The sequence below is a fragment of the Mugil cephalus genome, chromosome 1 (genome assembly GCF_022458985.1).
Source record: "Mugil cephalus isolate CIBA_MC_2020 chromosome 1, CIBA_Mcephalus_1.1, whole genome shotgun sequence".
In the NCBI taxonomy this organism is placed as follows: domain Eukaryota; kingdom Metazoa; phylum Chordata; class Actinopteri; order Mugiliformes; family Mugilidae; genus Mugil; species Mugil cephalus.
In genome coordinates, this window is record NC_061770.1 from 19192763 (window position 1) to 19219517 (window position 26755).

Consider the following 26755-nt stretch of genomic DNA (forward strand, 5'->3'; position numbering starts at 1 on the left):
TTTAAATGAAGCAGAATAAGCTGCCACAAACCTAAAACTTAACGTCCCCAAATGAGGACGCTGGGTCTCAGGAGGTTAAAGTTGTGGGACTCTTGCTTGTGAAGTAAGAAGTTATGATGAATTCTATCTCTTGCTAAACAAGATCACTCAGTGCTGATGAAGCAAAACACTGCTAGGTGAATCTCTGCACATCTTGCAGTTTACCCGAGTTTTAAATCCCGGGTCTGGTGCCGTCATTCCCGCTGTGTCGCACCTGTAGTGATCCATTTCGTGTCGCAGTGGGCTACCGCAACTACAACGGCGGAGGAGCCGGGGAGAAAAATGTCACAAAGGAAAAACATTCAGGAAAAGGATTACGGTCTAAAAAAAGAAAAGGTAGTCTTGGGCTCGTGTTCAGAAGTACAGTAGTTGCAGTGAAATGTCTACAGCTACAAGATATGAATTCATTATTTCGGTGCAGGGAATGTAGAACGTGCGCTTGAGCTTTCATTTATCCTCTGCTGTGGAGCCAGCTTCCTTTCTGGGCTCACGATGCAGACAACTTCTCCTCTTTCAAGTTCAGGCTTAAAACCTTTCTTTTTGATAATGATATTGTTAGGGCTGGCCTAACAAGGGCAGGTCAACCCCTTGAACCATCCCTTCAGTTATGCTGCTATAGGTCTAGGCTGCTGGGGTACTTCCTATGCTATGATGCATTATAGTTATCGATTGTATTACACCAAACAAAACACCTGTGGTCTACAATGAATATTTTGAAGACTGGCTCTATTCATTCTTTTTTTTTCTTTATTCGTTTATTATCCCAATCATTCTTGTAAAATACATCACCTACGCACAGTATGTGCTGCAAGGTTCATATCTGCGTCTTATGTTGCTCACTTCTTATTTTAATGTTCTTCACTGAGGAAAACGCTGCACCAGTGGTGGTCTGTGCTAGTGTGCTATTTAAAAGGAAAATATGCACCATACTTGCTGGGATGTGAGCTGGTGTATAATTAATACAAGTGGACCAATAATGCATTTCTCTCAACTGGAGCTCTTATCCAAATAGGGTGCAGTCTCGGGGTCACCCCATATTCTGTGATTCATCACAGTACGTCTTACTGACAGTTGTTTCCCCCTTTATTGCCAGGAGGGTGAGGCAAAGTTCACCTTTATAGATTTTTTTTTTTTTATCATTTACATCAAAACTTAATATACAGAACACTGAAGATCATTATTGGCTATTATTTATTATTTATTATTTATTACCCTCTTTGTGAAATCCATTCATCCTTTTTTCGTCCATCCATTGTAAAAAAGCTAGCGTGTCATTTAGCTAGCGCTTGGTTCTCAGTAGGAAGGAGGAGGAAGACAAAACAAATAATCCGTCAGTCTTCTAAATAGACGTGAGACACGCAACCCTCTAGTTTTGCATTTAAAATGAACCAACAGTCAATCAAACGTGCTGTTAAGACTAACCTCTCCCTACCTTTCGCGTACAATCCAATTAGTTGATTGGCAGAGGCTGACAAGAGGGCAAGGCACGAGACTCATTGCATTCATTCATCCCATAATGTTTAATTCATGTTTTTTTTTCTTTCCTTTTTTTATTTATTTTTTATTTTTTGCACACACAGTGGCTCATAGCCGTGCTCGGTTTGTTTTAAGACTTCAATCCATTTAAATCACACATTTTGCAGTGCAAGGAATTTTCTAGGTCTTTCCAAAGAGCGGAGTCAACAACACTGCTCTATTAAAATGCCTTTTGGTTATTCCTCTTCACAGGTTTTTTGAATTGCAAATGAGTTTGCTTAGAAGCCAAATTCTGCTTCTTCTTCTTTTTTTTTTCTTTTTTTTTCCCCTCAGCCTCTTTACACGAGCGAATGGTTCTGTTTCAGTTTATGTACACTCTATCTGTGTGTGTGTGTTTATAATATTGGCCACAATTGGAATGTAAAATATACACTGATTCATCTTGTAGGACTGGGATTTATATGGGCATGGTAAATTTATAAAAGAGAATGTATTGTGACTCTTTGGGTTACCAAGCTACGTTCTCTACGGCTAACATTTGAAAGCACCTTACAAACAATAAATATATATATATATATATATTGTTTTGGATGACATTAATTTATCCTTATTATTATGTATTTATTACTATTTCATATTAGAAAAATAGCTCAATAGCTCTTTGTAGAACACTCTATAACTCCTATCTCCTCCTCCGTCTTCACAGAGCTCTATAGTTAGTTTCAGACCATTATTTAACTGTCAGGAAACGTGTTAGAAGTTTTATGCAGAAGGCACTTAACACTTTTCTGTCTAACACCAAACAATGGAGCCACACACAGTTAATAAGAAGTAAACAAAGAGGGAAACAGAGCTGAGAAAAAGTTAATATTGTTGGACCCCCTCGAAAACGAGATGGTTATCGTGAAAGTAAACAACACCACCAGCTTAGCCATATCAACGTAGAAGGTGATCATAGTCAGAGGTGAGTTCATTCCGAGTCGTTCCAATAACAGCAGACTCTGTTCACGTTTCATCCGGCGTCCCGGCGTTAAATCATCGCAGGAGTCGGCGGCTGATGTTCCACTTCTTCCCTGATGGATTATTTTGACTTACTGAACCCCAGGCGTACTGTTTAGGTTTCCGCCGCCTCATAACGCGTCTATTCAGGCGTAGTGACACATCTTCGCAATTGCTGTGCCAATTGAGCTGGCAATCCATTCCTTAGCTGTCTCTGATCTACACAATAAAAAACAGCTTGTTACGGCTGTTTGAACGCAAAATGTTGTTCTGGTCTACAGAATGAGAATTGCCATTCACATAGCACACTGCAGGGAAGGAGGGAGCCAATTTGTGAATTTCCTTCCAGTCATAACAGGAAACGAGGGTGACAGCTTTGCAATCGTAAGCAGAAAGTTTCCTCTCATTTTGTACCTGGTGCCAAACTTTCTTAAGACTCACCTGGGCTGCACTGCCATGACCAGTCGGTTCTCCTTAGGGAGTGTGAGATAAACAAGCTGGCTTGTTTTGACACAGCTGAATATAGACCTTTACTCCCAGCGACATGCAGCATTGGCTTGCCTGTCCATTAGATGTTTATGACATGCATGCATAATTCACAGCGGATGGGTGTCTGGGCCTCTCGCCCCGTGTTGAATTCTCTGCATTGCAATTTTGTTGAATGAGACGCCCGGCTGAGACAACCAAAGATTATGCTGATGCACACCACGCTGAGAATGAAATAGGACGGCTTTTTGTCTCATGTGAACAGAGCCAAATTATAGACCCAGAAAAGACCCGGCATAATGGCTTTGGACTTTATCCCCTTTTCCCTTCCTTTTTTGTTTATTTCACTTGTTAAGTGATATACACCGATCTGCCACATCATTAAAATTGCTAACAATGACCGTCTTGTGACAATAGTGTTCTGCTGGGAAACCTCTGGACCTGACATTGGTGTGGATGTTGCTTAGACATGTAGCACCACACCTAGACCACACCAAGCACCCCCACCTCATAGATGAAAAACAACACAAGGTGTTAACCTGGCCTCCATATTCACTAGATCGTAGGTCTTCAACAAGGGGTCCACGACCAGCGCAGGTACCGCAGGGGGGTTGCAAAATCTTTGGTTGAATAGACACTTTTTTTCACATTTTCCCGCACAAATTTAAATTTCTTTAGACACACATTAACATGAATCCAACATATTCTGATTCTGTCAGGTTCCCCGCAATTGACCAAGAGCCCGTTCAGTCCCCAGGTGAAATTCCAGACGCACGCTGAAATATTAGCCAAAGAGAAGCTGACAGTGCAGCTCGCTCCCATCAACCAACTACAGGATTTGACAAAGGACAGGACTATATGTTAAAGTCCAGGGAACATAAAGAAATAAGCAAGCGCAAAGGAGAATGTAACTCTCTGTACTGCCTTTCTACATTCTGTTCACAGAGGCAACTATCATCACGAGCCCAGCAGGTCATCTGGACGTGACGGTGGGCGAGAGCATCGTGCTGCCCTGTCAGGTATCGCACGACCCGACGCTGGATCTCAAGTTCACTTGGTTCTTCAACGAGCAGCTCATCCACTTCGGAAGCCACGGGGCGTATTTCGAAAAAGTCGGCGGGGTGAGTGCACGTCTTTCGAGGTGCGCGCTATACAGACTCCGTTGAGGGCAAGTGGTTGAAGCTCGAAAAATCTGCCTTTAGATTTATAACTTCAGAAAACCACTTACAAGTTTCTGATTTGAATTGTCTAAGTGACCCTTTAAACCCATCATTTTGACAGAGCTGCGGAATATATTTGAAGCATTCTTGCTTAGGCCAAGTAACATCTTCCTGAAATGAAAAACAAGTACTTCTGTATCCTCTTGAATGGATGTGTTCTTCCACTTGAAATCAGTCACTTTGTGCTTTTGATTTTACCACACATAAAAGCTCCTGTGAATAAGCTGAAAGCTGTGTGAATAAGTTCACTCTTTATATTCGTCAGAACACATTCCTCAATATACTCCCTTTTTATTAAAGATGAAGTTTTACACAGGTACAGAAGTGTAAATTGACTTATAGAGAAGCTGTTTGAGCTCCATTAAAGTGAACCTGTATCTCGTTTTTCGTCCAAGGAGTAAAATATTGAGTGCTTGTTCTCCATGAATCATGCAGTTTTCTTTTCTTCTTCTTCTTTTTTCTTTCTTTTTACTGCACGCAGCTATGTTTGCCGGTTCCGCTTGTTAATAACACGTCCTGCTATGACAAAAGCCGCAACCGAGGAAGTCATAATGCAGTGCTCAGCCATGCGTTATATTTGATCATCATCTTTTAATTAGGGAAAGCAATTATGAGGCCTTGGCTCTGAGATCGCGACTTGCTTTTTTTTTTTTTTTTTTTTTTTGCTTTTAGCTTCGATCGTGAACGGAAACGTGAGCTTTAAACTGTAATTGTGTGCAGCACTATTGTTCCTTTAAACACACTATACCTTCACATTTGTCACACCTTCCTAGTATAGTGCTCTGTGAAATTTTGCATTTGCATTTTCCTTTTTTTGGCATTCCGGGAGTGAACTCGAGGAGGGCAAAGCCTCAACATGCAAGAGCAGCGAGTCATTAACTTATATTAAAGATGGTCAGCCGCTGCATACCTGAAGCGCCGCGCCAATAAAAGAAGATCAGATCATAATTTAGTCGCCGTGCTTACACAGCGCTGCTTGTAAGTAGTGGCGCCACTCCGAATTTTCTACATTATTGCATAAAAATGATTGAAAACATCACTGGATTTTCACAAAAGGCCTGAAACTAGATGGAGAGAAGCAGAAATGTTATACCTGCGAATGTATTCACACATGTATTCATGCAGCAATAACAGCAACTTAACTTGCTACAGCAGCTGGGATTCCTTGGCGCATAACCACTTTAGTTCTGACATATTGCTGGGTTTCCTCAAACGGGCAGCTTGCTTCAGCCCAACATCTCTATTGGGTTGAAGTCAGGTCTTGGACTTCACTCGTTCTAAATCACACATTTTTATTTATTTTTTTTCTTATTTAACCATTATTTTGTAGAACGTTCTGTGTGCTTGGGCTCTTTGTCATGCTGCGTGACCCAGTTTCTCTTAAAATCCAGCTCACGGACAGATGTCCAGACATTTTCGAATTTGCCAGTATAATTCAGAACAAGCCGTCCTGCCCCAGATGCAGCGTAACAGACCCAGACAAAGACATTACCACACTCTAAGACTCGGTTCACGGGGTCAGTGAGTGTAGCTCAAAATCTAGAGCTTTATCCACGCAAAGATAAAATACGTTTGTTATGTGTGTGCATTATAATGAGTTAATCAGATAACCTTATTTGGTCTAAATGAAAATACATAAAGTGGCCCCAACTCAATAGTACATGAATTTCAGCATAGAGTTGTATTCAGTTAGCACAGTTGACCTAAAATTTATTTAGCTGTGACTACTGAGGTACCGCCACCAGGATATTATATCCAATGTAAAGCGACTTTGATAAAGTGCTATATAAAACTGATGCATTATTATTACTTTAGTACAATTAAAATTAAGTTTAACTAACATGAGCATGTAGATGAAAAGACAAATCATGTTGCTTATACAAAAGTAATTAGAGGAATTAGACGAGATGTACTCAATACTAGCTAAGTGGAAATAACTTATCCATGCAACGTGTTACATATTTTTATTTTTTTATGTTGAGCCAGCACATCATCTGTTAGAGTGCACCTCCCTGTTTCATGGCCGGGATAAAGCTCTGATTCTGGAATAAACAGCTATGTAACATTGGCTTATTTTCCCAAATACATGTAATATTTCCGTTTCATTTGTTTGATTGGGTTCTCGTTAGACACTTTTCAGGACTTATGTGAAAATCTCTTGATGTTTTGAGTCGCTTTTGTGCAGAAACGTAGAAAATTCTGTAGGAATCGAATACTTTTAAGGGGGATTTGTAACCAGTGACCTGCTGCTCCAGCCACTAGACAGTTTTTGTCTTCAATTCATACATGTAAATGCACAAATCTGTACGCCGTCTGTAGTAAATTGTGTTCAAATGCAGTAAAAATAACAACTATCTGTATTGTGAGGGTGCATACGTGCCAGGGCCAGGTGTATACAGGATACAGTTTGCAGTAGCTGCGACTGTGCACAGTCAGCGGAGGCGGGTGGCACCGGGAGATGTGATGTCGCGCAGTCTGACGGCTCTTGGCAAGAGAGAATCCCCACAACGCTTTGAGGCACATGCCTGGATGAGCCCGTGGCCAAACGTGGCTCCTGAGCTGCATCAGCTCGGCATGGAGGGGAGTTAGTACGTGATGGCTTTAACCCTGTTCTCATCCTCTTCTCTTCCGCTGCTTCCGTGCTCCCCAGTCCCATCCAGGCCAAAGAGTCTCTCCTCATTAGTTTGCCCAGTTTGTTAGCAAAATTCAAAGGTATTACCACTGAATAGTTTTTAGTGAGTGGTGAAAACTCTGCAGCAGCATTATTTTAGTCTGCTGGTAGAACACATGCTGTATTTTAGTGCTCCACAACTTAAAACCTTCATGCTGGGAGGAGCAGTTTTCAATGCAATGCTCTTATTTTTGTTAACTTGATGACATTTTGCAACTTTCAGGGCCATTATACGTGTTGTGGTTGTTATTCTGTAATGGCTCTGACTTACAAAATTATGGTGTCTGTCCAAAAGAAAGAAAGTGTTACACTGGCCAAGACTGTAATAAGACACAGAATATTTTATCTCTGGTATATATTTCTTAAGTTGAAAGAAAGATGAAGGGATCCATTATTAAACTCCAGTGCAACGCCGTCAGCATTTTCAGCTTCACACTGACAACTATCAAAAGAGAGAGTCTGACTGTGGATTATCTGCAATTATCTGTTATTGCGGCGTGTCTTTTGCTGTTTTTATGTAAACCATTAGTCGGCCAAATTACCACAACTCAGACAAACAAGAAGCAATTGCACTGGCGCAGAAGTGGCAGGCTACGGACACAGAATGACATTTACCTTTTCTTCCAGTTCTACAAGGCATAAAGACTGATGATTACAGCATTTTGGAGGACTTCTTAGTCTCCCAGTTGATTTTATAAGCATACTGACAGTTTTTTTTTTTTTTTTTCTTGCAGTATGTAAAATTTGCTTAAGTGAAAGATCTGTAACTCTTTCCGTCCCTGGTTACATTATTTTAATGATGGCAGGGAGTTTCAAAGAGTGAATGACTCGGAGCAACTGAATTTTCATCTCTATAAAATGTCCCTGATTATACATCAAAGTAGTTACGGGGTCTCATTCTGTTTCGCGGCTCCCTACTTTCGGAGATAAGACATCAAGTTAACATTAGCTCTAACTTTAAAGTTCAAAGCTAATAATGCATTTGGCATTGAATGGCAGTCTGCGGAGTAAATGGAATGGCCGGGAATAAAAATGGATAGAGGTTGAAAGGAGCCTTTTAATTCACCGCAAAGATCAGCCTTCATAAGTGATCATGAAAAGCAGCATTCAGTCGCTCGGGTCGACCGTGAACTTCGTGTTGCACCTTTCCCTTCCATAATGTAATAAACTGAAAGCCAAAAGAAATCACTGTGACATTGCACTTGTCTTTTTTATGCATTTATTTATTATTTGCGCAGCTTTCATTTCATTTTGCAACCTTAAAATTCTACCTTTTTGCTTTTCCTTCCTCCCCACGACAGCGGTCGGATGGCGACATCATGATCCGGAACATTCAGCTGAGGCATGCTGGAAAATACACCTGCGCCGTTCAGACCAAAGTGGACAGTGTGTCTATTGCTACTGATGTGGTTGTCAGAGGTATGAACGTCCTTGATGTACAGACGCTAACGCTTCAGTATTTCAATATGGCTCCTTTGGCAAAGAGGTGCTAAACTTAAAGACTTAAAAACTTAAAGAGATGCGTGCAAATGGAAAAGGGACGTTTTCAGATTGTGATCAAAAGACACTTCAACCTATTTTATTGGGGGGTCTCTGTGTTATACACCCATGGACCAGGCTAAGATGAAAATTACGTGATTTGTGTTTTTCCAGCATTTATTTCATTTATTTCTGTTTTTGGCATAGGTCTTTCAAAATCTTTGGTTGATTAGAAATTTTTTATATATATTTTCTTAAATTTCCCCCACACATGAATCGATCATATTTTAGTAAAGAGATAAGGGGTAGCTTAATATTGAATGCAAAATGCAAAATATTAATGTATAAACATTGAAGACCCGTGTGTTATGGTATTTTCTCAAAGAAAATGACAGAGGCGAAACAATTTCCAACAATTTTCTAACAAGTTGCTATGCGAAACACATCACTTATGTGAAGCCAAATACAGATATAAAACTGTAGGAACTGTGGAACAACTGTATGAAGAATGATGGCAGCAAGATTTTGTTTCGGGGGGCTTCGTTGGTGTTGCTTTGCAGTAATGTTTGCATTTCCTCTGACCCAGAGAGGAAAACTGCATCATGTGTTATATAAACTGGCACTGGTTGTGACTACAGTGAGATTATGTGCACCCCCAGCTAGCTGCGTCTGTCAGGCACAGGTCTGTCCCAGTGCATTTAGCAAGACAACTGTCAGCTCTCTTGCAGACCTGCTGCAGAGACGGACTGAGTCTGTGATCGTGACTGAATGTGACTGTGACTGTAACGCTGCTCTCCTCAAATTGTTTCAATTCTGGGCGCAAGACATTTGTTTTAAATGGGTGTGATCCTGACTGCAGCCATGTTCAGCTTTGCATCGGTAACACGCAACCCGTGAAAGGACTACAGCTGAAAATATGCATAGCGCCACTCATCGAACCGTGTTGCTGGGTTCTGCTGAAAGCAATAAGTGGCACTAAATTCATCATGTAAAGTGTCAAATCAGCTCAAACTATTGTAACGGGACTGCGCCAACACGCCAACCATTCATTCCGAACAGAGGGAAATTAAAATCTATTGAGAGGGGAAAAAAAAAAAGAAAAGGAAAAAAAATGCTTCTCCTTTCAGGGCTTTTTAATGGACATGTTTGAGAGGGAGAAAAAAAACTCCTCCTTTGTGCCAACATGTATTTAGCAAAGTAATTTTTTATATAAACCGTCTACAGGCCTTGAACGTCTCTCTTTCTTTTCCTTTTTTTTTTAACCTTGAGTGGAATAATGCGCACACTATGCTGTAGCTGTAGCTAACTTTATATACTATATGGTTCAAAAGTTGGGGTCAGATGCTACAAATATATATAATAATAATAAAATATCCTGTTTAGAATATGTGAATCAGTGTTCACATTTGTTATTCTTTATCTCTGTGACACCTTACTTTAGATCAGCTCCCAGCACGTCTCCACACCGCTGCCTCTCGCCTTCATTCATCTCAGCGGTATTTATCGTTGCATGTGAGTGAACTGTGACTAAATGTCCTCTGCAGGTCCTCCAGGCCCCCCAGTGGACTGTCGTGTGACTGAGATGACAGAGACGACTGCGTCTCTGTCCTGGGGACCTGGGATGGACAACCACAGCCCCGTCGTCAGCTACGCCATCCAGGCCAGAACACCCTTCTCTCTCGGCTGGCAAGCCGTCACCACCGGTAGGCTGCCGCTGCTTGTCTGTAGGGTAGGCTGTGTGAGTGTGAAGTTTACCGAGCAGATGAAAAGGAGCTGAGGGGATGCGACTGGTATCCTTCTCTCACACCACACACGAAATGACAGTAAATAACAAATCACCAGCTTGGCTAACTTTCAGAGTTGTCAGATCTTGGAGGGCTTTGAAATGAAAGGTTATTTCTGTGATGTCTCTTAGTTCCTGAGCTGCTCGGGGGGAAGCAGCTGTCAGCCACTGTCATCGACTTGAGTCCCTGGGTGGAGTATGAGTTCAGAGTCTTGGCAACCAACGGCATCGGAACGGGAGAGCCCAGCAAACCCTCCAAAAAGGCCCGCACCAAGGAAATGCGTATGTATCACCAGCTCCCCGTCTTCCCTGTCTGCTGTCAGCGGTGACACAAAATGTTTCCAGCTTATGCACATTTTACACCAAAAGAAGCTACATCAGGACAGCAATTAGAGCCCTTCAACAAACTATGCACATTTCAGAGACTCTCTGCATCCTTAGGTCATGCATGAGCAATTATTGATACCAGACAGCTTCTGTCAGTTTCATCTGATTGCGTGTGACGAGGCAAAATAAATCTTTATGGTAATTTATCGAATTAAATCCAGTATTACATATGTAGTAGAGCATGTTTGGTTCACAACTAACACGTACAGCGATCAGCCTCAAGGTTAAAACCACCGACAGTAGAAGCGAATAACATTGATCATCTTGTTACACTTCAATGTTCTACTGAAAAACTTTTGGATCTGGAATCAATGTGGGTGTTACTTAGACATGTGCCACGAAACATTCAGCGTAGGCATGCTGGGAAACACACCAAAGTGGACAGCGACAAGCACCCTACCTGCCCTATCTGCTGTCAGCGGGGACAATATATTTCCGGTTTGTGCGCATTTTACACCGAAAAAAGCTGCTTCAGGGCAGCAATTAGAGCCCTTGAACAAATTATACACACTATACATATTTCAGAGACTCAATGTGTCCTCAGGACACACGGGAGCAATTATTGATACCAGGCAGCTTCTGTCAGTTTCGTTTGATTGTGTGTGATGTGGCAAAATAAATTATCTTTAGGGCTTTAGGGTAACTTATAGAAATAAATCCAGTATAACATGTGTTATACGGCATGTACACCGGCACAACATTAAAACCACTGACAGGAGAAATGAATAACACTGACCATCTTTTAACAATACTGGTGGGAAACCTTTAGACCTAGCCTTCATGTGGATATTACTTAAACATGTAGCGCCCACCTAGACCAGACCAGACACCCCCACCCCATAGCAATGACACTCACAGCCATTTCCACACACAAAAACTGTTTAGGAACAACTAAAAAAAAGCAGCACAAAGTGTTGAACCGGCCTCAAAATTCCCTAAATCCCAAAAGTGATCAATTTAAAAAAGCAAATATATTCATCTAAATTGCCTGCTTTTAATTCAATCCATGGTGCACATTATTTATTGCTCTGCTGAATCTGCTATTTTCCATTTTTTACATTTATCATATTTACTACTACACATCTTGACTCTTATAGCTACAGATACTTCTGCCTTATTACCTCCAGAGCAACCACTCATACCGTTAGTGGCAGCAGCAGCCTGTCATTGCACACAATGCGCTGCTTTCGCCCACCCACCTTTGTGTATTTCTTCACTTGCTATTTCTCAGTGTGCCGCTCTTTGCCCTCCTAATCGCCTCTCAGGGACAAATTAAGTTAATTCTGATTCTGATTCTTATTCTATCTGTGGGGGACACTGGAACAGGCATGATTATCAGAGCCCCCTCCCCTCAACCCAGAGGACTCAAAGGCCCCCGCTAACAACACTCTGTAGCCAGACGCCACAGGACGCCCTCAGAAGACCCATGCCCACTCTCCGATGAGTCACAGCTCTTCTGGAGGCACAAGGGAGACCCACACAATATTCGGTCATAATGTTATGCCTGATCGGTGTAAATCAGGTTTAGTCAGAGGAGAGTTATATTAAAATGTCAATGAATAAATTATACCACCATCCCAAAGTAGCTGGCTGCACAGACAATTCCTCACCGCACATATGCCATGCGTGCATGCGTTACACACATTAAATTCACACACACACACACACACACACACACACACACACACACACACACACACACACACAAAAACTGGAGAACAATTCTGTCTAAATGCATACAAGGCTATAATGTACAGCTTTATTAAAAACCGTAAGGTGCTGCCTCCGGGGAGCACTACGGACAATAGTGTAGAGCCTTTTTTATGGCTGCAGAGGGAGCTTCACTGAGTCCATATTAAAAATATACAGTTAATTTATGGTAATATATATATCAGTGGTTCTGTGGGATTAAAGTTTCCATTCCGTGTCCCACAAGGTTATAAGAGCGCAGCATTATTCAGCGGAGGCCTCTTTTGAGCGTGAACTTAAGAAAGTTGAAATAGTTTTTTTTCTTCTTCCAATTATTGTGACAGAGTATTATATATTGTTTTTAGATCTTTGCAGAACTCTGAATATGCAATTCTGTGCATCTAACCCAGGGTTTGATCTAATAGTTCCCAGGGTGACTCCAGCCAGGGTGAATGGCGGAGGTGGAGGACGGTCAGAGCTGGTCATAACCTGGGAGGTAGGCGTGCGTTGACACACATTAAAGCGCGTGACTTTCTGTCTTATTGAATGTATTATGTGATCATTCAGTTCAATGAGAAGCTCAGTAGTTCTATTTTATTCATCCTTTGTCTTAAACAACTTGGCCAGACAGAATAATCTGACGCAAGACTTGCAAGTACAATAAGCATCATTCCTCTAAGTGCTCTAATGTGCGCTGAGCTGCATTTCTTTTAGGTATTAATATTCTTAAAATCAGTCATGCACGTCTCTCTTGAGTCATCCCTCTGAGTCATCTCATGCCTCCTCAGCCTGTCCCTGAGGAGCTGCAGAGCGGCCCGGGCTTTGGATACGTGGTGGCTTTCCGCCCACTCGGGGCGCCGGGCTGGATGCAGGCGGCTGTCACGTCCCCAGATGCTTCCAGATATGTCTTCAAGAATGAGAGCATCCCTCCCTTCTCCCCTTACCAAGTCAAAGTAGGGGTTTATAACAACAAGGGAGAGGGCCCTTTCAGTCCCGTCACCACCATCTACTCAGCAGAGGAAGGTGTGTACTATTACCAACAGGACGTGTGTAAATCAGGAGCTCATGGGGTTGTGTATAGTGATCACTTAGTGTGATAATGCATTATCAGATAAGTGTTAGTATGACTGGAATATTTTATCACATTAATTGTCATGTTAAAAACTTGTTTTTTGCAGATTTTGACTGAACTTTAGTAAAAGTTTTTGTTCTAATCAAAGAACACCCACACAGTCCTGGTGCAGTCTATGATCACCGCAGTCGTATTATTTTTAATGCACTTTCAGACACATTGCTGCATATTTAGCCTAGAATATTTAGTGCTTGAGGGAGATACCTCGAGATCTGAGCACGAGTTTAATTGAATGTAACTTCAGTGGTTTATTGTTTAAAAGGATCCTCATTAGCTGCTACTAAAGTGGTAAGCTAGTCTTCCTGGGGGTCCACACAAAAAAGACAACACAAAACAACAACGCACAGAGAATATTATATAGTGTGATAGGGTCCAATCTATTCTAGTCTAGTCTAGTCTTCTCTAGTCTAGAACATAGACAGTATAGTTTGATGGCAGAACTGCTGTCAAAAGTGAATCCAAACCAAGTAGAGCTCCCCTGGTGGCTGGTTGCAGTATATAATATTATTCTTTTCAAGGATGGTTGTAATATAATAATGAAGTGTTTGCAAGTGTCACTTTTTTTTGGATAATAGTTAGTTAGTTATCTGACACTTAACACAATGTGACATTATGGCGACTACCAGTTGCCATGCCAACTGCTCGGTAAGTTATGAGCGACAGTTGTTAATTTATTTATTTATTTTTTTAAAGTTCAGTGTATAATACAACATTTCTTTGTAAGTGATGGAAGTAGAACAGAGCGTATTATTAATTATACAAAAATGAGAATGAGTCTGGAAGAAGTGTAGTCGGGTCTGATATTTTTGCATTGGCCAATGCAAGGAAGTGGTGAGGTGTTGTCCATATTTACATACAGTCTATGGTCTAGTCTAAAAATAGGAAATAAGTATGTTGTAAATAAGTAAATTTTAAATAAGTATAGTATGGCACCAGGTAATTAGGTTTTTATACCTAAAGTTTGTCTGTTCCTTTTCTTATTTAACAGTAATGAGAAATTCAAGCATTTTTAACCATCATCACATAACCAAAAAAACACACGCTCCTTATTTCTTTAGTGCATTTGTGCTAATTTAATTACTGAATATTGATGCATACGTACAACTACCGAGTAAAGTTACCACAAACTTTCGATCGATCCGATTTCCAGTAAAAACTCCTCCTCACGCGGCTCCACAGACAGACCGGATGGAGCCGCAGTGTATTCGCTCCACAGTCACAGGCTGCACGTGGGCGTAGTGAATCCACGTCTCCGTCGTCCGCTCCGTTCTGACTTTCCCGTATGCCTTTTAGAGCCCAGCAGAGCTCCGGGGAGGGTGAGGGCGAGGAGCGTGTCAGCGTCCGAGGTAGAGGTCACCTGGAAGCCGCTGGCCTGGAGCAACAACCGCAGACGCATCCTAGGCTATGAGGTCAGACCAACGCGTGCCCAACTCGCCATCGGACTTAGCTGCATTCTGTTATTCCTTCCCATATTAGTGACCGTATGATTATTCATTCAAAAACAACAGTATATGAGGGCACACAGAGGTTTTTACACACATACTTATAGGTGGAAATATTACAACAAAGTAGATGTAAATTGATGAGGAGCATTTTCTTTCTTTGTTTTTTAGTTGCAGTACTGGGGTGAGAAGGAAAAGCAGGAAGCAGCCAGCGTGATAAGGACGGTGGGGAATAAAACGTCAGTACTCATCAGGGATCTGGAAGGCAGCAGTACCTATTACATGTCCCTGCGGGCTTATAACAGCGCCGGAGTGGGCCCACAGAGCGGCATAGTCAATGTCACCACCAAGAAACCACGTAAGGACAAGATACTGTTGGCAAATGACAGTGTCCTTTTCCTTTTCCTCTCTTTTATTTTATTTTTTTGTCTAGCTTTGTCTCTGCATGTAAGTTCACAGCACCTTCAGCATACATTACAATTCACCTACAGTGGCAGCAGAAAAGGTTCAGCGCCAAAAGTGGATCCGATGTTATTTTTAGATTCAGCGTTTCTTATAACCAAGACCTCAAATGTGGTAAACGCTTTCCTCCTCCATAGTGTGCGTCTGTGTTTACGTCAGCTGTGTGTTTTCTTGTTTGCAAAAACAGTCGCTTTGCTTCCTGGCATCTCACCAATGCCGGCAGCATGAAAATCTTCTACGGTAGTCCCAGTTTAATTTACCGGCACACCGGGTGATTTGACATGGAGGTCTAGCTTGCGATGGACAAGATGTTTCCAGCATTAACCCGTCTCTTCCAAAAATTGTTCCCCCTGTTAGTCGCAGCCACGTCTATCGTTGTATATGTGTAAAAATAATTGTGCTAAATGTTAGCGAGCACTCGCTGCAGCTTCCTTTCGCTAATAATACTGTTAAAGTTAGATTTTACACATTCTTTCGTGTCTCTTCGTCGCTCCCCGCCTCAGCAAGGAAAGCAAAACCTGAGTCTGTTCTCTCCCGTGCACACTCACACAGTCAGTGGTCACTCCTGTCAGCGGGATGATAAACTGATAATGAGAAACCTCCTTCCCGCTGAGTTGGTTTAGGACTGTTTATTGACTGGACTTCCCGTTGTTTTTCCTTCCTCCCCTTCCTCCTCACGTTCCCGCTGCCCTCGTCTTCTTCCAGCTCCCAGCCAGGCTCCGGTCAAAATCATGTGGAACACTTCCAACTCCAAGGTCATCCTGAGGTGGGACCAGGTGCATGCGCTGGAGAATGAGTCAGAAGTCACGGGATATAAGGTGAAAAGATGTTTACGCCGGAAAATGAAGTGAACGGTTTTTACACACACCGATCAGCCACAACATTATGACCGCCGACAGGAGAAGTTAATAACATTGACCATCTTGTGACAATTCAGTGTTCTGCAGGGAAACTTTTGGACCTGGTATTGATGTTGATATTACTTAGACATGCACCACCCACCTAGACCAGACCAGTCAACCCAACCCCCTAGGTATGACTCTCCTTGATGGCATCTTCGGGATGCAGCCTGTCACAGACACACACATAAAAACGATTTAGTACGTGAAGAGCAGCACAAGGTGTTGACCTGGCCTCCAAATACACTAAATCCAATCTGATCAAGTATCTGTGAGATAACAATGTGTTGCCAGACACCACAGGACACCCTCAGAAGGCCCATGTCCATTCTCTGATGTTTTGGAGGCACAGGGGAGGCCTGCACACTATTAGGAAGGTGGTCATAATGTTATGCCTGATTGGTGTAGGTTGTGACACTCGTGATAATTTCACTTCCATTTACTCCATTTCTGTTATTTGACAGTTTGGACCGTGCCTTATTGCAAACTCTGTGCAGGTGTAATGTGTATCTTCTTATTAATTTGATGTTGGACGCTCTACACAAATTGCTTCCTTTCCTGAAAGTGATAATCCCTTGACAACTCTGAGAACTATTTTTTTCCCCCCAACAAAATCAACAACAAAAGCAGCTTTTTAGGTTTTCGCTCGGGGGTATGGGGTGTGTTATTCCAGATTCACATTTCATCTTCCATTGTGCCATCTGATGTATGATCAGCTCCCAGTTTGTGACATCTGACTTGCCGCAGCAGCGTCAAATGCATAATACATGTTTTAACGATTACTTCGGGAATTGTGTTGCCAGTTTGTTATGAATCTTTCCGAATGTTTTAAATAAATCTGAAATAATAGGACATTCATTTGCATACCCCGACGCTGAAAAATGTGAAATTTTGAAATTGTAGTCAACTGGAGTCAATTATTCCAACTACATTAAAAGCTTGTCCTGAAAGTTGAGCTTCGCGCTCGGCCCACGCTGCAGCGGAAAACGATTGATGAATGTGTGCGTTCCTTTTATCTCTGCCGTACCCTCTTTTCTGGTGATTATGCACCATCAGGTGCAGATACCTACAGCGCAGAAATTCATCCGTGTTGCCCTCAGAGAAGGCTCAGCTCAGCACAGGCAGCTGGAACTCTTGACTTGAATATTTACGCGTAAGGGGCGACGGAAGGACATGACAAGGGCTAGGTTCCACATTCAACATTTATTTCAATAAGGAGAGATCAAGTGGGTGAAGAATGAACATTTATTGAGGTGACATGAGCATGCATGGTCATAGAGCATAGGTAGATGAGGACAGGACTCCCCACTGGAGTCTACGTGCTGCTGGTTGGTGCCGGAGAAGATGATAGATAGATGTTAGCTGGTGGCTTAAGCCTTTTTGGAATGATGATGAATTGGAGTAAGAAAGCAAATGGTTCAATGTATGACAGCAGTGATATTTTATGAAAGAGATGAGGATATACAGCAACAGCCTTGAACTTTCGCCTAAGCTTCATTTACTAAAAGTTAACTGGGCGAAATACATAAAGTCTGGATCTGTTGCCTGGAAGTGAGAACCTTGGGCAGAGTGAGGAAAGACCTTTCGGTTTATTTGCCAACACTGCTAGAGCAGCTAAACTGAAGTCCTTCTTGATTTTCATGATGAGGCCGCGACTTGCATCAGAAAAGGTGAATGTAAAAGTAGGAGTGTGTATGTGTGAATGTGTATTCACACATAGGTATTGACGGTGCAGTAGCTGCGACTTGTTCACTTAAATTACGGTGCCTGTGATTCGTCCCAGACATCAGGTATCTTAGTGTTCACGTTACAGGTTAAATCGGAAGGGAAAAAGAAAAGTTTGGTGTATTGTCACAGTCAGCTTCAGCTGGATCTCAACCAAGTTTTCCAAGATCCACCCCCACTCTACTTCTGAGTGGCTAGTGATGTTAGTTTAAAGACGGAGAGCTGCTTTACTCTTGAACTCAACTCACTGCTCGAACCTGACAATATCCGCATCAGCATTTTGTTTTGTAAAATTTGATCTTTTCTTTTAATCGCGATCAAATGCCTCACGCCAGAGATCCAGCACGGTGTTGGGATACTTTAAGACCTGCATATTGTACATGTAGAGACACGTGGGAGTGAACCCCAGATTGCTCATCACTGGTCTAGAGGCCCAGGCCCTAGCCTCAATCAGTCATGAATGAGCCAAAACTGGGACACGACGACGCAGGACAGACACACACCGGAAGCCAAAAAATGACTCAAAATGACACATAATACCTGTAATGTGTGAGAGTTGGAGCGACTTCATGCCACGAACACACACTTTTATCATCATGTTTTTTTTTTTTTTTTTTGCAGGTGATGTACAGCCAGGACAAACACAGCCGCCCCAGCGTGGTGGAGACCAAGAACACCTCCTTGGAGTTGTCCCTGCCGGTCAACCAAGGATACGTGATCCAGATTAAACCCTTCAGCGAGGGAGGGGAGGGCATCAGCAGCCGCCAGATTACTATCCCCAAGATGGCAGGTGGGTCAGTCCTCGCCGCATGAAAAATTAAAAGGATGCCCGTTTCTGTTTTTGCGAGGCTTCCCTGCAATACAAGTGAATTTGCTTTGGCCGGCGTCAAGTTCCCACAGAAACATCTATCTGCAGATGTACACACGGGAAGACGTCTAGGACTTCATTTGCATCTTTACCTTTAAATATTCCCGCCGAAACATTTCTCTGAAGATCTTAAGTTGATCAAAACTTGGTTTTAATTAAAGCTTAGACAGTATCAACACACCATACAGCTGCATTAAATACACAAGTTATGTCTCCTCAAAAGTATTTTCCCCAATTAAATGAGCCGTCACATATCTCACTTACTGTAGCAGCAGCTGTTAAATTCTGTCTCTTATCCACATTTGGAAATCCAGCCCGTTATATATGATCAAACAACAAAATGGGCTGTGACATGCCTGGATTATCGCCAGCAGATGTTTGTTTGAGAGTTGGAGCTTCCCTTTTAATCATTCCGTTGCTGTGCCCGCCGCTCCAGCCTCAGCTCTTTGTACGTGTTGTACTAGTGCCATCTGTTGACACGCGCCTGCACTCGCACCACGTGGCAGACCTTTATTTAGGTGTCTGCTCTGTCTATATGTATAATATTCATCTTATGTAGCTGAGCTTTATTTATTTATTTATTTATTTATTCTGTTTCAGGCTCTATAGCTATTGGAGCAGCCCCGGGATCCTCGGCGCTCCCCTTGGCCAACCTCGCTGCCCTGATCCTCACAGCCAGAACGATACTATGACAAACAGGAACCGTGCTAATTAAGAGGAGGAACAGCGGGTCAGAGACAACAAGGGGCTGACAGCCACATTTGCACCTGCTTGCCTTCCTCCCTGCCCCACTGCGTCTCTCCTCTCTGCAAAGATCTCTTTGGGAGGAAAGTTCTTTTCCGCCTCCTTTCTAAAGTAGTGCTACCAAGGAGAAAGGAAGCGGCTCTTTAACAAGTTGTTCTTCATAAAGTGGAAGGACACTATGCCTGAACAGTGGTCTCTTTGAAGAGTTTTTTTTTTGTCCTCCTCTCGTATTCTCATATGGTTTTCACCTTGGAAGGGGCCACAATGCGATGTGTACTACTGTGTATGTTTTCTCTTTTGGACTGTGCAGGCTCTCTTACTCTTAGGCCGCTGGACTCTTTTTTTGGAGTGAGACTTGACACTGGGACTTGCATATTTATGGGATTTAGGTTGTATTTAAGCTTTCCTAGGGGCAGGAAGCCATTTCCATGCTCTTTTTTTGGAAATGACTTTGGGAAACCCCCTTCGCTGCCTAAGAAGCAACTGTTATCCTCCCTGTCATTTAAAAAAAAAACAAAAAAACAAAAAAAACAGAAACGAACGGGGAGCTGAGCCTCATTGCTTTGAAATCGATAAGAATTCGAGACCTTTGTAACTTTGCCTGGATTTTATTCGTGCTTTTTCATTACATCCGAACCTCGGAGTTGCCAAGAAAACTTACGGGAACCAAAAGGAGCGGGCGGGGCCGACATTACCACCTGTCGCATCATCGTGAGAAAACGTGTATTTCTCTCCAGTATGGCTTCCAGTGTAAACAGCAGACATGTGTTGATTAATAATTGATGTCTTTCCTTCCCCTTTCATCCGTGATGAGCGTAAAACAGGGGCACGCTGAGCTGAATTGTTGTACACCGTATGTCTGAAATCCTCAGGTCCCAACTGAGCCTTAAGTCCTATGATTCTGATCCATGTCGTTAGAGCGTTTATTTATTTTCCTTCTCGGTTTGCCCACATTGTACTTTGGCTCGCTCATACCGTTTTGAGGTCGTATCTTTGAGCGTTTTCGGCTCAAGTGCAACGTCCTTCTCTGAAGTCCTTCATGATGAGCATTGTAATACAGTAAGAGGCAGTGGTTACTTACTTTTCTAACATGGCTTACTACAAAATGGGGACGTGTTTTACTGTCAGCTGCTGTTTGGCATGAGATCGATCGGTGTCTGTGCGTACGCTGCTGAATGGATCAACCTGCTTTTAATAAACATAATGCCATTTTCCTCATTTTCTTTCTGTCTTTGATAACAAGTTTATGTACATAAAGATTTAAGGTGTCAAAAAGAGGTTTTCAAGACAAAAAAAAAGTGAAATAACTTACTCCAACATGCTGTATTTACACAACTGAAGTCTGTGACTCCTCAGGGTGAGTTGCACTAACCCACATCTGAACAATACCACACTCACATGATATAACTTTGTCCTCCCTGAAGTCATTTCCCCGTGTATGTCTGACTCAATTCTCTTACCTGCACGATGCCTTTACTGCTCGGAAACAGCCGAAGAGGTGAGTGTGAAATGTAATAATGATGGAACCAATTTTTTTCCACCATAGCAAGAAAAACAAGTCATGCTATCTCCACTAATGCCTTCCTTTTCTCGTCAAACTCCAAGAACACACAGCCATTCACCTTCATTATTATTTCACGATTAAAAAATACAGCAGCTGTACTCGATTAGCGTCTTTCAGGATGAATACGTACACGCACGCCAGTCGTGATGACGAGACAGACATGAGACATGTGTTACAGAGATCAAACAGAGGGATTCCCTTCTCATCTTGTTTTCTTTTTTTTTCTCTCTTCTTTATTCATTTCGGAAGGAATGCGAGTACGATGTACAGCAAAGACACAGCACCAAGCAATGGAGCGCAGCAGAGCAGAGGAGGAGGAGGAGGAGGAGGAGGAGGAGAGCTCTGCACAGAGAGAACAGGGTTAGGTTTAAAGGTCAGCCAGAGGACGTCCAATCAGACTTCGGCACCAGGTGTCTCCGCCGCAGCCGCAGTGTCTGAGATCAATCACAGTCTGCTTGTTACTGGTCAGACTTCTGGGAGGAGGCCTGTTCTTTGCAGAGGGAGGTGAGTTTGACCTCAAAGCCAGTTTTGGATAATTTTGCCCCTTTAGGATGAGGAGGAGGATTTCAGCTGTGTGTACTCGACATCGTTGCAAAGCTCGCTTCTTTTAAGCCCCCTTGGTGGTTTACACCAAGCCCGCAGGCCATTAACTACTTTACATCTTCACAATCCAACAAACAGCACCAAATATACAGTACGAGGGATGCATGGCTGCATTATTATTATTATTATTCTTGTTTTTTTTTTTTCTTCTTCTTCTTCTTGACACCGTCCAGTGTGACACTCACATCCATGACTAATCTTCACTTCAAAGGATTTGGAACCAAAATCTGAAACACAACAGGAGCTACACTACACATGTGAACATTGACTGGAAAGTTTAGTGTCCGAAAGCCAAAGTTATACCTCAGTGATACCACCATAAACCTGACATGACTGCTTTTTTGTTTGTTTTTTAAATTTAACGTTGCTTTTATTAATCAGATAATGCTTTTCTGCTGCATGTATTTTTTTATATATAAAATAGGATTTTTTTTTTTTTTTTTTTTTTTAAGACACCATAATGAAAGGGAACATTGCCATGCCAAGTTTATGAATTTGACTTTCCGGCACTTTTATAATTAAAAGTAGGTTAATTAATATAAAGATATTCCATTACAAAACCAGGTTTGTACAATTTGACTGCTACCTTAATTGGCACATTACATGTCTATGGCATATTTCTAACGCTCGTGAACCAAACCACACACAGCTAAAAGTTAAGAGATGCTTCTCCTACTGGACATTTTATGCATTTATAACACTGTACCTTACACGAAAGAGTACTAGGGTAGCTCTGGTGCATAATACCATTTCAGCAAGGCATCTTCAAAGACAGCAGCCATCTGTCATCACAGCAGAGCGTAGGCTTGACAGGCCGACTCTAAACGTCTTCACTGGCAAATTAGGTCAAAACCAATTGATATGTTGAGATATACTGAGCTGTACCAGTGTCTGGAAATCAAAGTGTTTGTTGGTTGTAACAAACTGTCGTCAGCGGATTGTGCGCTTGATGTTTCCCACATTTTCTCATGAGCACACTTCATTTCCTTTCAGGAAGCTCAATTTCCCCTTTTTAAATGTTCAGACTTTCAGATTGTTAATAATTCAGCCTCTAAATCTTTTGTAATTTTTCACTGTTTCTCTCTCTGATCCGTCTTTTCTTATGAGTTAAAATTCATTACACTCAATTACAATCCAGCGATGCAAGATATGATCATGCAAACGTTATCTCAAATACTACTTTTAGTGACGCGGCAGCTCGTTCTCAGGAGACTCAGACGAGGGTGTAAGCCTGCCCTACGTTCTTCTTACTACACAAAGTGGTATTATATCCAGCCGAGCTCGTAAAGCATATCTAAAGTCTGGGAGAGGAGCGGGACTGGGCTCGTTCTGAAACATCGGCATGCTCAGAAACGTTACTGCCACTGTGTTAAGACAAAGATGCCCTTGCATACTTGCCACCCACACACCGAGGTGAAACAAATTGAACAAAATTAACACACTAAGAGGGAGACAGAGGGAGGTATAGCGATCAAGCTAGCTCAAAAAAAAAAAAAAAAAAAAAAACGCTTCCACAGGACCATGATCCTTTCTAATGAGTGTGTCCTCACAGCTCAGGGAGAGAATTTCCTCTGCTTTCACTAAACCCTGCATCACTGGATGCATTAGGGGTACATGAGCTATGTGTAAAAGGATTATTTTACTCATTAACAAAGTGTAACCACACGCATTAGGGTTTTTTTTCAGCACACACAGCAGGAATCAGATGCTTTCTTGTATTCCTAATTTCCCAAATGATACTCTTAGCGTAGGATGGGTACCATTGTGATTCATGACCTTGGATTATTCCACAGTGAACTACATTAATTCCCCCTTTGAGGAATACTTAAGCAAGGGACTTGAAGGCAGAGACCTGAGAGGTTTTGTAGGGGAATTTAGCTGGATTATGTCTTTAGTTGTTGCAGATGTTTGGTGGCGTGTGTTATCGACCAATCAAAGACGACGAATGACGGAACCGCTCCACTGAGCGCGAATGATGTCGTTGAGTAAAAATAAAAACAGTTCGGAAGGTTCAGCATACAACTGGCTCCATCAGAGTGCCACTGGCAGTAGTCTTATCGGTAGGGATGGTGGGCGGCAATATCAGGTCGTGCACTGACACGTCTGGTCCAAAGGGGGGCACTCTCGTTTCAGGGAAAATCAGGACTGCAGAGAGAACAAAGAGAGGAGAGTCAAACATAAATCCCTCAGACCTTCAAATAAGGCATGAGGAGGCTAAATCGTGGGCCAGACGCTATCGTTTGGAGTCCAGGACGGCACCTGTACCTCCGATGCACCATGTCGATCCTCGGTGGATGATTCCGTTTCCCTGACAACGACTGCCTTTGTCACCTGCATGTCTGGATGCTGCTGCTTGGCCTCCTGTATTGCTATAGCCAGAGCCTGCAACAGGAGAAAATAAAAGTACAACTTTTCACTCTGTTACAGCCACACGCACTGAATTCTAGTTCCTTTTCAATTATACACTACACGTTTACGACCAGGGAGACAATTTCCAAAATGACCACAGACCAGTTTATTTATTTGTATAATATATTTGTCCAGTCAGTCAGTATTTACTCTGAAAGAATCCAAGTCGTACATTCTTCTTATTGTTTGTATTTATATGAAATACAGCATAAGACAGTTACTTAAATTATACACAATTACATATATAGTTAAAATGTCATTATCCTACACGACCACCTCTGTTTCTCTTCCTGTCTTGTCTCTTTTCCTTGTGTTGTTCCCCTCCCTCTTTTGTCTTCTATGCTGCTCTGTCTTTTCTATGAGCATGTGTTTAAATGGACTAATAAGAGGAACAGCAACCCTAATCAAAACAAAATTGAATTTTTAAAGAAAGGGGTGGTATAACCTTTAAAAATGGGAAATCACTTTAACTGTTTCTCCCTGATATGAATGAATACATTCCGTCTGCACATGTTCTCCCCGTGTGGCGTAAACATCAGGTGAAGTTTCTGGCAGAAACATGGAGGCAGCAAAACAACGAATCATTTTTTAAAATTTATTAATTTTTTTTTAAATCAGTGAGGACTGGTGGAACGGAGTGGTGAGCGAGGTGTGCACTGTCTCATCCTGTGTACGTTTGGCACTTATCCAGTCTAAAGTAATGCACAGGCTTAATTTTTTTTCGAAGCTGAGGTTACCTCACGTTTTCTCCGAGATACAGGACAAATGTGACCAAATTCACAGTCCCATCTGAGTCACGTGTCTTTCTTTTGCCCTCGCCTACACAATTATTGGTCCAGTTATTTCAATATAACATCCACCATAATGGGAATTGACGTACAAGTCTGTCGGTTTATTGCCAGCGCTCTCCTGTGGCAATCCTTTATTTCATATTTTAATGAGTTGCGGGGTCCTGCCAGATTAGTTGCTGGTTTGTTAAACATTCATGCTTGTGATTTTTGCCTCAGCCAGAGTGGGACGTGTGACTGCTGGGATTCATTTAGTGATATTTTTTTTTGTTTTATAAATTTTATTTGTGTCGCTGCTGTGGTTAATGTGTCCTTTATCTAGTTGTCCGTGTGTTCCTTAAAGAAATAAAAAGCCGTGATCGATGCTTCTTACAACGCTGTTGACTGGGGGCGTGTGACCTCACATATTTTGTCAGGTAATTTCGTCTAGTGTCCTTGTAAACAATTAATCTCTAACCACAGCGACTTTGCCAGCAGCCTACTCTATCCTGACTCGTCTCCAATTTGCCCACCTGTGGTTCATGAGCTCATCACTAGCGGCACGTCAACCTGGACTTCGCCGCGCTGTTCCGTCACCTGCAGCTGCAGCCAAACGCTCTCAGGCCAAACTCGTGGTCTTAAATCTCGAAGATACTGAACATTTACAAATCGTATTTCTCCTTGGTCTCGGCGTGCCAGCCCCTTCTCATCGGCTGCCAGCTAACCAGCCTCACCAGCCCGCCCGCCTGCCTGCCCGCCCGCTCCGCCGTCTCAGCCTTTGTTCCGCAGCAGCCTCTTTGATTCCTTTGTTCAGCGTATTCTCCGACTCAGACCCGAGTTGCGCAATAAATCTTTGAAAGTGTCCTTCTGTGTTTGTGTTCTACATTTGTCTCTTTTGTATTACATAAAGCCGAGCATAAAATCCCTTATAGGTACAAACCTATGTATTATCTATAAAGATGTTTTTTTTTTTTTTTACTTGAACTGTTTTGATCGATTTAAGCTTACCTGTTCTTGGTCCACATCGTCATCTCCCGTGATTATAATCCTCTTCTCGATCCTGGTCTCTGAATATCCTCCTTTCACCGTCTGCAACACACAATGGCTTTTCTTTTAAAAGTCCTCCAATTTAGAAGAGACGAGCTGCATACGACAATGTGGTTTAAAACACTTTATTTGTAATAAAGTAACGCTAAATTGGGGGCTTAAGGTCCTGTACCTTTGTGACATGAGTGGTTGCTGAGGTAACATTTTCAGTGACGAGGATAGGCGACCCCGATGTCTCTCTGCCCTTGTGCACCTGAGAGAGCAGAACGGTGGGAAACGTTAGTGAAACACTCTAAATGCACACACACACGCAATCATTATCGAGTATAAGCAGAGCACATGTTACTTTTTGACATTTTTGAACATCCACTCAGGCTCAATAGTCACCAACTAATGTCTTTGTAAGTAGGTTTAAACCCCGGAGAGCAGGAAGGAGTGTGCTGCAGGTTGAGTTAAAATTGGAGAAGGTCCTCCTGGCGTTACTCACCGGGGACACACTCTGTCTCGTGGAGTAAGAGACTTCACTTAGGCCAGTGAGTCCGTGATCCTGAAAGAGACCAATTAAGTACCAGCTTGTGACATAGAGGCGACATGCAGAAGGTTCCTGTATTAGTACTTCTCACTGAAACGCGTAACTAACCTGATCTGTGAACTCCACGATAGTCGTGGTGACCTCCGACCCGTTGGGCTGAGTCTCCGTCCTCACGTCTGTCTTCCTCACCGCCGGCGTGGGCATGACGTCGCTGGCCTCCCTGCTCAGCGGTGGGATGCTGGAGACGCGGCCGGCCTCCCTGTGAGACGGATCTCTGTCCACCGAGGACGACACCGGCACTGACCTCTTTGGTTTTTTAGGGACTACAGGCT

The 26755-nt window shown here is 42.5% G+C and overlaps 2 protein-coding genes across 9 annotated transcripts in view; one reads left to right on the top strand and one right to left on the bottom strand.

The window, feature by feature from the left end:
• cntn3a.1 (contactin 3a, tandem duplicate 1) overlaps nt 1-20719 on the top strand; it is an 86037-nt gene extending 65318 nt beyond the window's left edge. For 2 of the 4 annotated variants that reach the window (XM_047583305.1, XM_047583314.1), the window contains exons 13-23: nt 3946-4121; nt 8193-8310; nt 9915-10073; nt 10286-10435; nt 12640-12725; nt 13018-13252; nt 14655-14770; nt 14975-15161; nt 15971-16083; nt 18511-18679; nt 19358-20719. In XM_047583305.1, coding sequence (XP_047439261.1) covers nt 3946-4121; nt 8193-8310; nt 9915-10073; nt 10286-10435; nt 12640-12725; nt 13018-13252; nt 14655-14770; nt 14975-15161; nt 15971-16083; nt 18511-18679; nt 19358-19449 — 1601 coding nt within the window. In that variant the 3' untranslated portion in view covers nt 19450-20719. The remainder of the gene's footprint in view (nt 1-3945; nt 4122-8192; nt 8311-9914; nt 10074-10285; nt 10436-12639; nt 12726-13017; nt 13253-14654; nt 14771-14974; nt 15162-15970; nt 16084-18510; nt 18680-19357) is intronic. The other 2 variants (XM_047583332.1, XM_047583324.1) reach the window with 1 other exon arrangement.
• si:dkey-178k16.1 (band 4.1-like protein 1) overlaps nt 20674-26755 on the bottom strand; it is a 40297-nt gene continuing 34215 nt past the window's right edge. For 4 of the 5 annotated variants that reach the window (XM_047583282.1, XM_047583272.1, XM_047583290.1 and 1 more), the window contains 6 exons: nt 26532-26753; nt 26379-26438; nt 26064-26144; nt 25853-25933; nt 23928-24050; nt 20674-23813 (listed from right to left, as the gene is read on the bottom strand). In XM_047583282.1, the coding sequence (XP_047439238.1) occupies nt 23808-23813; nt 23928-24050; nt 25853-25933; nt 26064-26144; nt 26379-26438; nt 26532-26753 (573 nt within the window). In that variant the 3' untranslated portion in view covers nt 20674-23807. The remainder of the gene's footprint in view (nt 23814-23927; nt 24051-25852; nt 25934-26063; nt 26145-26378; nt 26439-26531; nt 26754-26755) is intronic. The other variant, XM_047583264.1, reaches the window with a different exon arrangement.